Here is a 13,393-nt window from a genome sequence, read left to right as displayed (position 1 = left end):
CCGTTCACCTGACAGTTGCAGTTCCCTCACACGCAGGTCTGCATTGAGTCCACTGGGGCGAACTCAGCCCACATTGGGCGCCACTGTGCTGTGCCAGCACAGCCAAGGGTTTGGCGAGCCAGAGGGAGGGCGGTGAAGGATGAAGAATAAAGATAGACAAGAGAATCAGCTGGGTCTAGGTGGATCTTCTGTGCCTGGCTGAGGCCTCAGAACAGATCCAGATTGAAAAGCTGATGCTTTATTTATAGTCAGGGGCAAACAAGGTAATGTACAGTGTTCTTGTAAGTTTTACTTGTTTTGGCAGCACTTGCTGCCCCTCCCACAGCCCACTAGCTACTCAGGAAAGATCTAGCGAGCAGTCACAAGATCAAGCTTAATTATGCTTAGAGGACTGTGCCTTCTAAGCTGGGACTTGTTTGCGACTTTGCCAGCAGGTCAGTCTGAGGCTTAACCCTATAACCACTTCCTATATGTCAATGAACATTTTGTATGAAGATGTGGTGGGGAGAGGAGCCACTGTCAAAACCAAGAATGTCAAACTCAAAGGCTAACACAGGTCAAATAAACAAGTTTTAACTTTACATGGGCCTCAAAAAAACAAAAGCTTCAATTTTCATAGAAACATAGGTTTATTTTAATAGAGACATGCCGAATACAAAGGGCTGAAATAAATGAGTCATTGTTAACATAAAATAATAGAACATTTTAATAAAAATTAATATTTTTTCATGAACATTAACTTACCAGCCACTGAATACTTACACAAATTAATAAGCATAACACAAATAAACCTATTTTTCTTGTTCTTCGTAAGCAAAATATTTCCTGTTGTGCACACCAAACTGGTCAATCCAAGACTAATGATGTAGCAATTGGCTACTAAAATATTCCCTGCTAGTATTAGTGGAGAGAAATGGTTTGCCTGTGAGTAAGGTGTGTAAGGGAAATAAATGCAACACGATTATAGTCATCAGTCATTAGTGAACGTTGTAGTTCATTATTAATGATATACATTAATTATGTATAACAGGATATTGTAAAAATTAAGTTACGAAATTTTTGTTAAAATGTTTCTTACATACCGTTATATTGGCTGGGTCATGAAAATATTCATTGTGGGCCTCATGCAGCCAGTGGGCTGTGAGTTTGACATGCTTGGTCTAAACCTATTGGTCTGCTTATTTTTCATAAAACTTAGTTTCCTGACATTTTAGTATGTTTTATTTTTGTTTATTTTATTACTGATCGTTTGTCTTTGTTATAGTAGGAGGCATATTACATGATTATTTGCTCAAATGTCCTAAATTCTAACAGTATAATAAAGTAGTTGAATATAATAGTAATCTCTAGGAAACATAAACTTTTTTCACTCTTTCATTATGATACACATAAATAACTTTGTTTCAGTTGCCACCTAAATTTAATGTCTCCTGTTACCTCTTAGGAGTTGGAATTAAATGGAGGAACCTCTTCTCACCAAACACGGTGGATAACTTTATCTTTGCCTATATACTGGGAATACTTTTACTTGATGCTGTCTTGTATGGCCTTGTGGCTTGGTACGTAGAAGCTGTCTTTCCCGGAGAGTATGGTGTGCCAAAGCCATGGAACTTCTTTTTGCTGGTGAGTTGTACTGCTTCTGTTATTGAGAGAGACCACAGTCCTTATGGATATGATTTGTAATTTATATAAAAGGCAGCAGTAGTTAATTTCCCCTGTCTATAACTGAGTCAATAGGTCAGGTGAAAGGATCATTCTAATTACTTGAGGCATATGAATTCACTAACCTTTCCTAAAACACTAGAAAGCCTCTACTGCATATGTAACCTGTAGTTCACGGCCTGCCATCCAAAACTTTACAATTCTTAATAATCCATCACTTTGCATGCTAGTGTTTCATAAGGGATTAAACTCCAGCATAAGAAGTTAGCATAATATAGGGTCTTTGGGTACTAACACCGAGAAGTTTAGTTATGTTCTATATCATGGCGCTCACCACATTTGGTTAGCCAAATTTCTTCATAGCTAGAGCCATAGCAAAATGGGCAGCATGTACATCTTGTCTCCCTTCTTTTTTCCTCTTATTATCACTGGCTTACATATAGCTAAGAGAAGATATGGTGGAGTGAGGTAATATGTTCTGCTGTGACCTCATTTTGCAGTGATTTCCTCTGGTTTCTCTCAGATATTTTATGATTAAACTAGAGGCCTGGTACACAAAATTCATGCACGGGGTGGGGGGTGTTCCTCAGCTCAGCCTGCACTCTCTCCAATCTGGGACCCCTTGAGGGATGTCCCTCTCACAATCCAGGACTGCTGGCTCTCAAATGCTTTCCTGCCTGCCTTTCGGATTGCCCCTAACCACTTCTGCCTGCCAGCCTGATTACCCCCTAACCACTCCCCTGCCAGACTGATTGATGCCTAACTGCTCCCCTGCCAGCCTGTTTGCCTCTAACTGCCCTACCCTGCAGGCCTGGTCACCCACAACTTCCCTCCTCTGCCAGCCTGGTCACCTCTTACTTCCCTCCCCTGCAGGGCTGATCGCCCCCAACTGCCCTCCCTTGCAGGCCTGGTCCCTTTCAACTTTCCTCCTCTGCTGGCTATCTTGTGGTGGCCATCTTGTGTCCACATGGGGGCAGGATCTTTGACCACATGGGGGCAGCCATATTGTGTGTTGGAGTGATGGTAAATCTGCATATTACTCTTTTATTAGATAGGATAGAGGCCTGGTGCATGGGTAGGGACCAGCTGGTTTGCTTTGAAGGGTGTCCCGTTTCAGAGTTGGGGTCCCTTGGGGCGTGAGGTGGCCTGGATGAGGGGCCTGTGGTGGATTTCAGGCTGGTAATCCAAGTATCTGGAATTTATTTAGATCTTTTACAATTGAAACTTTGTAGCCTGGAGCAGAGCCAAGCCTTCTGCTCCAAAGTGGTGGCAGCCATTTTTGTTGGAATTTATTTACTTTCTATAATTAAAACTTTAGGCCTGGGCTGGCCAGGCTGCAGAAAATTGGCTTCCTCCATTGCCAGGGGTAACCCTAGCCTCCTGCTCTCTGCAGCTTTATGGCTGCTGCCATTTCTGTTGGGATTTATTTATCTTCTATAATTGAAACTTTATACCCTTGAGTGGAGGCCTTGGCCTGCCAGGGTGTCTGGAAAGCTTGGCTTCCTCCATTGATGAGGAAACCCAAGTCTCCCTCCTGCTCTCTGTGGTGGCATCACCTTGGTTGGGGTTAATTTGCATATTTGCTCTGATTGGGTGGTGGTCATGGCTAGTGGGTATAGTGGAGTGATGGTTAATTTGCATATTATTATGTAGGATAGAGTCATCTCTTTTATGCCTTGGGGGTTCAAATTATAGCCAATTAGTTCTGAAACTTAATCCCAAGAAATGTTGTGCCTATGTCAATATAAAGGTTAGCAGGCTAAATGACATTCTACTGCTTTTTCTTCAGTAATGTTTTCAATGATTTCATTTTATTCTCTTAGCACTCTTACTGGTTTGGGGGAAAAACAAAGAAAACAAATGGAACAAAGAAATTTTATGAGAAAATTGAAACCAAGTATTTTGAAGTTGAACCTACTGGTTTGGTGGCAGGTATCCAGATCCAACATTTGTTCAAGGTATTTTTCACACATCTCTTTTTTTGATGAAACTGATACTTAGTTTACAATTCATTGTAAATGTTTGCTATTAGAAATACCAAGAAAAAGATCACATGATAAAAGGTTATGGGCATTCTGTTTACTTCCTTTGAGAAAGATATAAATAAAACTTATACAAAATATAATCAAATTTTCTCCTTTCTCCAAAATAGTGTCAGGCTTTCTGTAAACTATAATTGTGGACTTCTATTAATATATTCATTTTAAAACGTAGGGTCTAGAAGTGCGATTTTCAACTGGTGTGCCACAGTGTTTTAAAATGTGATTATTTAGGGGTGCTATCTCTTTTTTATTAGATTGTCAAATAAAAATTACATAGCCAACACACAAAAATAGCCATCCAGTGTGAATTAATCAAAATTACACCTATTTTAATCAGATCAGCAAGAATTATATTTTTTGGTGTGCCACAGAAATTTTAGTAATTAGTTGGTGTATGTCATGAGATGAAAGGCGAAAATCACTGATCTAGAAGGTGAAAATCACTGATCAAATTTCTGTTCACAAGGTTTTGCACTTGTCTATCTGTATTCTCCTCTCTCAGGGGAGGAATTCTTGTATCTCTCAATCTATCTGGATCAGTTGCAGGCATGTAGCATACAGGTATTCTGTATACTTACTGGCAATACATTGCCTCTTGAAGGTCTACCTACCTTAATTTGAGTTCCTAACCCTACAGCTTTGGGAATCACAGATCTTCCCATGCAAATTCAGTTAATTTTGGAGGTGTTTGTACTCTAGTGTGCTACATGCAGGTCTCTCTTTTGGTTATGTGGAGCCAAATACAAAATTTGTGTTTTGCTCCTCAGGATTGCTTTGGCTACTTGTTTTTCTGCTTTTGCTTTTGTGTGTGTGTGTGTGTGTGTGTGTGTGTGTGTGTGTGTGTGTTCCATACAAATTTGGTAATTTTGTGTTCTGTTTCTTTTTTAAAAGCGATTGCAGTTTTTATGGGGATTGCATTAAATCTGTATACTGTTTTTGAATAATATGGACATTTTAACTATCCTGATTCTTCCAATCCATGAATATGGAATATCTATTCATTTCTCTGTATCTTCTTCAATACTTTCAGTGTGTAAGTCCTTCATATACTTTAAGTTTATTCCTAAGTATTTTATTCTTTTTGTTTCAATTATAAAAGAAATTTTTCCCATATCTTTTTCTGAAACTTCATTGTTAATATATAGGAATGCAATGTATTTTTGTATATATATTTTTTGTATTCTACAGCATTACTATATTTGTTTATTGTTTCTAATAGTTTTTTGGTGGTCTTTAGGTTTTCTATATACAGAATCATGTAATCTGCAAAAGGTGATACTTTTACTTCTTTATTCCCAGTTGGGATGCCTTTTATATTTTTCTCTTGACTGATTATATCTTTCTGATTTCTCTGGCTAGGACCTCCAGTACTATGTTAAATAAGAGAGGTGAGAGTGAGCATCCTTGTCTTGTTCCTGATCTTAGAGAAAAAAAGCTTTCATGTTTCACTATGAAGTATATTAGCTGAGGGTTTGTCATATATGGCCTTTATTATGTTGAGGTACTTTCCTTCTATACTAATTTTATTGAATGTTTTAATAATGAATGGATGTATCTTGTGAAATGCTTTTTCTACATCTGTTGATGGGATCATAAGATTTTTATCCTTTATTTTGTTAATGTGGTGTAAGACATTGATTATTTTGTGTATGTTGAACTATCCTTGCCCTCTAAATCGTGATGTTTTATCTTTTTAAATTATTATTGAATTCAATTTTCCAGTATTCAGCATTTTTACATTTGTATTCATGAGAGATATCAATCTGTAGTTTTGTTTTGTTATTGTTATATTTGCCAGGTTTTGTATCAAGGTTACGATGGCCTCATAAAATGTGTTGGGAAGTGTTGCCTTTTTTTTAGTTGTTTGGAAGAATGTGAGGACAAATATTAAATCTTCTTTCTCTGAAAACATGGCTACTGTGGATGCTGGCCACCCTCCCAACAATAACCTCAGCTGAACAGTCACCTCACACAAAATGAGGCCCATTTTTTTGTGAGGTTGTCTTTGTTGTGACTATACAACAAGCCAACTCTTCTCTTTCCCAAATCTGCATTCTTCCTATTCGCACACAGGTGCTGATCTCAAGAGCATTCATACACACAAATTTTTATCTTACCTATACTTCCTGGATGCTAACTCCTATCTTAAGGTGTACTTTCCAGAAAATCTCATTGGTGATTATCTGTACCTGAGTCAACTGAGAAAGCAGATGAGAAGATGAAAGGTAGACTCTAGTATAAGGAAGCAGCACAGTGTCAATATGTGGTGAATTAGGATGGTATTTAAGGGAAAATAAATTTTCCTTTGGTGTCATGTTTCAAGCATTTGAAAAAAAATGTGAAGAAAGTAATATAGGGAGTATGGAAGTGGATGGATATTGTTGAGGGAACTGATACACTGGAGGGGGCAAATGAAAGGCTATACGAGATTACCCATTAGAGGCTAGCTAAAATCTGATGAGATAACCAGGAAGCATATGACAATATTTTTCTCTCCAGAAACCAAAGAGCACAAGAGCTGAGAACATTGCCCTTTTCTGAAACATAGGAACAGCAGAGCTCTACAGAAGGTTGAATGCCTAATTAAGCAAGTCTGCTATCCTAGGATGGGGTGAGGTCTTTCTTGTGAAGGAATATAACTTAGAGACATAGGATAGGAAATGTAAGATGCAAAAATCTTGTGTTTCAATTCCCCCTGAACCCTCAGCCTGCCAAAATGGCACACTCCCCCCATTTAGGGGCTAGTACTTCTTTCTCTCTTCCTTAAAAATGATACAGTAGCCTCTGCCCCACAAGACAATTCACACCTCCTTCTGGCAACTGGGAATATAACTTGGGTGATGTCACAAAAGGTGTTAGGCAGCCTCAAAGAGGACTTTCAGTGACCCACATCTCTTGATTTTCATGCCATTTGGTAGGCTCTGTAGAATTAAACACTACACAAGTGACAGACTGCCTCCAGGGCTAAGTCACAGAAGGGGAAATCAGATTCCAACTTGTGAGGATACTCAAGCAGTCACCTAAATGACTGAAGAGAGTCTCACATGGGATGAAATGACTCCTTCTCTCAGCAACTAGTACCGACTGCTAGCCTTGTGAGTAAGCTACTTTAAAGTGGATCCTTCAATTTTGATCAAGCTTTTAGATGACGTTTTAAATAAAAAACCATGAGACAAAGCTGCCCAGCTCAGCATTTCTGAGGCCAGAAACTATGACAAAAATACATATTTATTGTTGCTTCAAGCCTCTTTGTTTTGGGTCACTTATTACTCATCAATAAACTTTAAATAGATTTGGCACCTAGAAGTAGGATGCTGCCATCACAAGTAACTAATAATGTGGGAGTTTTGGAATTGGGAAGTGAGGGAAGCTGGAAGAACCTTGAAGAGAGTGTTGGTGAAGCTTAAAGAGCCTAGAACAGACTGTTAGCAAAAGCCCAGTGGAGGTGACTGCCACTGAAGACTTAGTGGAAATGAGGAGCTGCTGTTTAAACTGGAGGAAAGAATACTCCTATTATATAACAACTAGTGGCCTGGTGCACAAATTCTTACACAATGAAAGGAAATTAATTAGGATAAATAGTTACTCACCCTTTCTCTATAATAGAAGAGTCAGAGGTGAAAGAAAATTACTAAAATGTACATGAAAATAATATATAAATTAATTAATAAACAAACAATAACAATATGATATAACAACAACAAAGACCTGATAAGAAAACAAAAACAAGACATAAAAACAACAAAATGATATGAAAGCAACAAAAACATGATATAAACACAATGTTAATACAAACAATGTTTGATAAATTGATTAAACTTATTCTAATATCTCCCTGTACACCATATTAAGAGTAAAAGCACTTTCAGAGTGCTTGACTAATTTCCTTTGTGATGAAGTATTTACAACTTTAATTACACATGCTCTTCAAACTCAAGAGAAAGCAATATACACTGAGTGGCCAGATTATTATGATCTCTGAATGCGTAATAATATGGCCACTCAGTGTGTATCCTATATAAATAAAGGCTAGTATGCAAATTGTCCCCTCGACCAGAAGTTTCACTAGCAGGCAGGCTGGCCAACCATCCATGTCTCCTCCCCCTGGCCAGGCTGGCCTGATCCCACCCTTGCACAAATTCATGCACCAGGCCTCTAATACGTATATACTCACTGAGTGGCCCAATTATTATGCTTTTAGAGATCATAATAATCTGGCCACTCAGTGTATTTGAATAGTTTTCCCAGCTTGGTGAGTTGGTTTAAAGTTTGTTCTACTACATTTGTGGTCCACTGATTGACTTTGCTGTGCTGATAGGTGTTGCCACCAATAGCACTTTCTATAGCTTTTTCACAATGTTGCTCACTTTATCAACAACAAAAGTAGTCTCTTCCACACTCTGGTAGTCCAGCCCTGCCCTTCTCCATGGCCCTATCATTAATTGTTTTAAATGTGCTGGGTATTCTGGAAAATTCATATCATTTGGAAAAAATGTTGCCTTTGCTACAACATTGAGTAAATTTTCCTTCAGATGGCTTTTCATTGGAGAAATTTAGGGATAGGCAAAATTGAGATGTAACAGTTATTCTGCCACAACTGTGTTCAATAATTTCATTTTTGTTTACCTCATATTTGCTATGAAGGCAGTTTCTACCACTATTGGTAGTATGTGTCAATAACTGTTCTTCAGACATATTCTGTCGAGGACGCCACTTTCTTTCAGCCTCAGAGGTATGTTTTGGCAATAGTTGGTCTTCAGACATATTCTGTCGACAATTTCAACTTTAGGATGTCAACAAAATTGTGACATCATTATCAGCACCCACAGCCATCCTTTGTGGGCTGGGCTGGGCTGTAGGCCACATTTCATGCCATGGCAGCATAGGCTGCAATTTGGTGGGCTGTCTCTCCGGGGTGGTGGCGGGGCCTGTGTCCCACTTGGGGGAAGCCAAGTGTTGCTTTGTGGCAGTAGGTCCAGGGTGTCATTTCTCTGTGTGCATCACAGCAACTCCTGCATTGAGTGTCTGCCCCATGGTGGTCAGTGCATGTCATAGCAACTGGTTGAAAAGTGGTAAGGACACTTAGCATAGTAGGCTTTTTTTATATATAGATACCATCACCTGCAATAACATGGAAATAGAAAGAAAATGTACCTCACGAACTGTTTGAGCTAAAGATATTTTCAGGCATATTAATGAAGGAACTGCCTGCATTTCTGTTGCCTTAAGTAAAATGTAGTTTATGAGAGGAAAGAGAAGCAGAAGAAAGTACTGTTTAACATAAAGGAGACAGGTATTGTTTTTGATAGTTATTAGTCTCTGTTGATGGCAAGTGATGTTGAAATTAAGGAGTGGCTTCCAATCAAGGAGAAAATCCAGGTCATTGTCAGAAAAACATTATATAACGTTGAAGCCAAATGGTGAGTAAAACCTTTTGCTTTTAAGATAGAAGAAGGATCTAAGGCAGTGCTTCTGAGAGCTTTTCAATCAAACAGCATTGTGGGAGCCTCAGCAGAAACCACAGGTAGAGAAGAATTGTTTCAAATTTATTTGTGGGCCTGGATATTGTCACTAGAGTGAGTGCAATGTTTTAAATAAAACTTTACCAGAAGAAATATCAGCAGCTTATACTAAGACAGAGATAGTAAAAAGTAAAAAGAGGACTTTGGATCACCAAAATCTAAAAATAGAAAGCAAGCTAAAAATAAAACTCAGCTGTAGACATCAACTGCCTTTCATGGAAGCATGATTCTGAAGGCAGAGCTGGCCACCTGAGGAAGAGCCAAGAGCCTTCTAGGAGGATTCTCTTGTTTTGAGACCTAATCAAGGAACTGTCAACATACCAATTAGTGGATTTCAATCTTTTCCACTTATTTTGGTGGGAATGTGTGCAGTGTAACCTATATGTATACTACCATTTATGTTGGATTTGTGGGGAAGGATGGGGGATGATAGATTTCATGTCTCTTTGGTTCCCAGGCTTTCAGTTATGAAGTAATTGTACTTTAGGAGTGTTCTCTAGAAACTTGACCACAGAAGTCTTATTCACACCTGGACTTGATTAGGTGACAAGACCCTGGAATTTGAACTTATCTTATTAAAGGATTGAAACTTTGTGGAACTGGGAGCAGTTGAAGGCATGTTTGGGAAGAATATGAATCATTGCAGACATCTGGTGAATAATTGTTGGCAGCCTTCATGATGGCTTCCAGCGATTCTCACTTCCTTGCATTAACATCCTTGGACAGTCCCCTCCTTCACTGAATATGGCTGACTCAATTTTATTGAATATATAATATTGTAGAAATGAAGAATGGGACATCCAGGACTTGGAAGTCATTGTAACTTTTTCTTTGGTCTTGAGTATCATGCTCTGAAGATAGCCACCATGCCTTTCAAACTGCCATGTGGAGCAGCTCATATGGATGAGAACGAAGGCTTCCCATACAACCGATACAAACGTAAGAATTCCTACTTGGTAGTAAGTGCCCCAGTCTCAGTCAGGCCTTCCGATGACGGGAGCCCTGGTTGTCATCGTGATTGCAGCCTCAGAGAAACCCTGCACCAGTCCCACCCATCTAATGTACTACATGTCTATGCTTCGCTGGTAAGCCCAGAAGACATGTATTAAAGCAATAAGGAAGAAATGTGTAGTGAGAGGAACACCAGCATCACATAACTGCTGGAAGTAGAAGCTACTTTAACAGAACTGGACTCACTGCCGGGACCAGTTTGGCTCAGTGGTAGAGCGTCGGCCTGCAGACTGAAAGGTCCCGGGTTCGATTCCGGTCAAGGGCATGTACCTTGGTTGCGGGCACATCCCCAGTGGGGGTGTGCAAGAGGCAGCTGGTTGATGTTTTTCTCTCATTGACGTTTCTAACTCTCTGTCCCTCTCAATTCCTCTCTGTGTAAAATCAATAAAATATATTAAAAAAAAAAAAAAAAAAGAACTGGACTCACTGATAGCAATGGAGATATGACTCCAAAATAATCAAAGCCAATTGGTTTTTAATAAGTGGCAAGTATGGAGTGCCAGTCTGGGACATCTAATCCACAAATGATTGTTTAAAAATCACAGTTTTCTTGAGACAAGATAGATGGATAGCCAACAAGGGTATTGCTCAAGCCATACAAATAAAAAAAAGAAAAGATAGATTATCAAGAGTTGAGGACAGGTGCCCAGTGCAAATTAGTGGTCTCTTTCACAGTTTCCAGTGTTCAGAGCTGAGGACTCCCATTGACCGAAGGAAGAGCTGGGTTGCTAAGTGGAACACTCTGTAACATCATTGAAAATGTACACGATAATGACTACACACATTTTGCAAAGGGACTTTAGTCATTTATTTGAGTAACCATACTCAGAGATCAAAATATCACCATGGTCCTCTTACGAGAGCAGGGGTATATGCATGCTAGGTAATAATGGAATTCTGGTCCTTGTCTGGCATATAGTGGGTACACTGGGACTAGACACGCACAGTAGTCGAATGTATAATTAGAAATGACATACTTCGTAGTTACAGTGGTGCCTCACACAACGAACTTAATTCGTTCCAGGAGGAAGTTTGTTATGCGAAAAGTTTGTTATGTGAAACGCGTTTTCCCATAACAATACATGTTAAAAAAAATAATTCGTTCTGTAGCATAAAATATGCTAAGATGACATAAAAAAAGATAAATTTTTTGTTATTATTTTTATTTTTGTTATTATTTTTATTTAGATACATCTAAAAACATAATTTTTTTAAAAAAAACACACATTTTTTTAATTTTAAGACAGACTAAGTAGAGTCTACCGAATCTTGCACATCTTCATCCATTTTCTGCTTTTTGGCCGATGGTTTCATGAAAAACCTGTCCAAAGTCGTTTGTTTAACGACATGAGTTTAACTTAAAAGGACGACTGCCGTGATACGTGCGTGATTTAATTGGTAATGAAGAACGATTGCCGCGATACGTGCTTAAGTTAAGCGCAGTGACTAACGACTGCCTGCAGTGCCTGCGCGGAAGGATGCAATACATCGGCAGCGATCATGGAAGCTCGGGCGAAGCGGTCGTGGAAGCTCGGGCGACTTCGTTGTGTGAAACGAAGTTCGTTGTATGAATCATGAAATGAAGTTCGTTGTGTGCAGCGTTCGCTGTGCGAGGCGTTCTTTATGCGAGGCACCACTGTATATTAACCCATGTATTGGCCCCATGGCCTCAAGAAGAGCTGTCATACTGGGAATAACCAAAAGCAGTGTCACATTCTGGGAGGGGAGAGGCAGAGATTAGAGTGATATGAAGAGCAATACCATATTATATCTCCCTCCATTTAATTAACCACTTTAGTTTTTTGCAAAAATCTATCCAGATGGATCCTAGGGGATGAACAAATACCACAAACTCAAGCAAATAGCACTCAGTTACAGCTGTTGTGCCAGATGTAGTATATTTCATCTTTGGTAGGAGATAAACACAGGCGGAGAACATGATATTGGGCCATTGATACGGCAACTTCTTTTTTTCCATCAGCATCAGAAATGAGGATCAAAAACTTGTATACAGCCGGCACCGGTTTGGCTCAGTGGTAGAGCGTCAGTCTGCGGACTGAAAGGTCCCAGGTTCGATTCCGGTTAAGGGCATGTATCTTGGTTGCGGGCACATCCCCGGTAGGGGGTGTGCAGGAGGCAGCTGGTCGATGATTCTCTCTCATCGGTGTTTCTGACTCTCTATCCTTCTCTCTTCCTCTCTGTGAAAAATCAATAAAATATATATTTTTAAAAAAACTTGTATTCATTTGAAATGAGCAACAACAGTACTCAAGAATTTGTCCAGGGCAATAAATTCCTTGGCCCTCTATTCTAATATAATTTGAACAGACCTGGACTTGCCATTCATCTTGGAGAGTGTCACTGTGGTCCACTATATGATAGTTGGACCAGATAAACAAGAAATGACTGGTATGTTGGAAGCCTTGGTAAGACACATGTATTCTAAGGAGGGGACAGATAAAGCCTATAAAGATTCAGGGGGCTCATTGCATCAATAATATTTTAGGAGTTTAGTTGTCTGGGACCTGCCAGTTATCCTTTCCAGAGTAAAGGAGCACTTAGTGTAGTTTACACCTCTTGCCATGAAAAAGGAAGAATAATGCCTAGTAGGCCACTTCAGGTTTTGGAGGCATATTGTGTCCCCATACTGCTTTTCCCCATACTAAATGGTGTGAAATCTGCCACTTCTGAGTGGAGTCCAGAGCACGAATGAATGCTATAGCAGGTCCAGGCTGTAGTAAAAGCAGCCCTGCTGCTCGGGCATCACAACCCAGAAGACCCTGGTGTTAGAGGTGTCATGCTGAGAGAAAATATGCTGATTTCATAGCAAGCTTCAGTGGGAGACTAACAATGCTGATCTGCAATTGAAGCTGAGAACTATACCTTTCAAAAACAGTTCCTAGTATGCTGTTGGGCTTGGTGGAGATGAAGCATGGGGCACCAAGTAATGCTTTGTGTCCAGAAATGGCCATTCTGAGAGGATTTCAAGATCATGGTGGAGTAGGTGGAAGCTATACTTACTTCCCAGGATCAATCTGGAATTACAACTAAATCTATAATAATAAAAGTGTAATATGCTAATTAGATCAGACATCTTTCCAGATGTCCTTCGGAACAACCTTCCGGGTGAAGCCAAGGCTGTGAGGGAAGCCTGGA

At 39.5% G+C, this 13,393-nt stretch overlaps 1 protein-coding gene across 1 annotated transcript in view; it reads left to right on the top strand.

Annotated features, from left to right (window-relative positions):
* The window catches only part of LOC311622037 (phospholipid-transporting ATPase ABCA3-like), a 107,089-nt gene extending 96,443 nt beyond the window's left edge, over window positions 1–10,646 (top strand). The window contains exons 10-12 of the mRNA XM_084882737.1: window positions 1,445–1,623; window positions 3,486–3,620; window positions 9,684–10,646. Of these exons, the coding sequence (XP_084738863.1) occupies window positions 1,445–1,623; window positions 3,486–3,620; window positions 9,684–9,713 (344 nt within the window). The 3' untranslated portion in view covers window positions 9,714–10,646. The remainder of the gene's footprint in view (window positions 1–1,444; window positions 1,624–3,485; window positions 3,621–9,683) is intronic.
* Window positions 10,647–13,393: the final 2,747 nt, after the last annotated feature.

This window comes from Pipistrellus hanaki (genome assembly GCF_964339955.1).
Source record: "Pipistrellus hanaki genome assembly, chromosome: 4".
NCBI classification, from domain to species: domain Eukaryota; kingdom Metazoa; phylum Chordata; class Mammalia; order Chiroptera; family Vespertilionidae; genus Pipistrellus; species Pipistrellus hanaki.
This window is presented reverse-complemented; position numbering and strand designations above follow the sequence as displayed.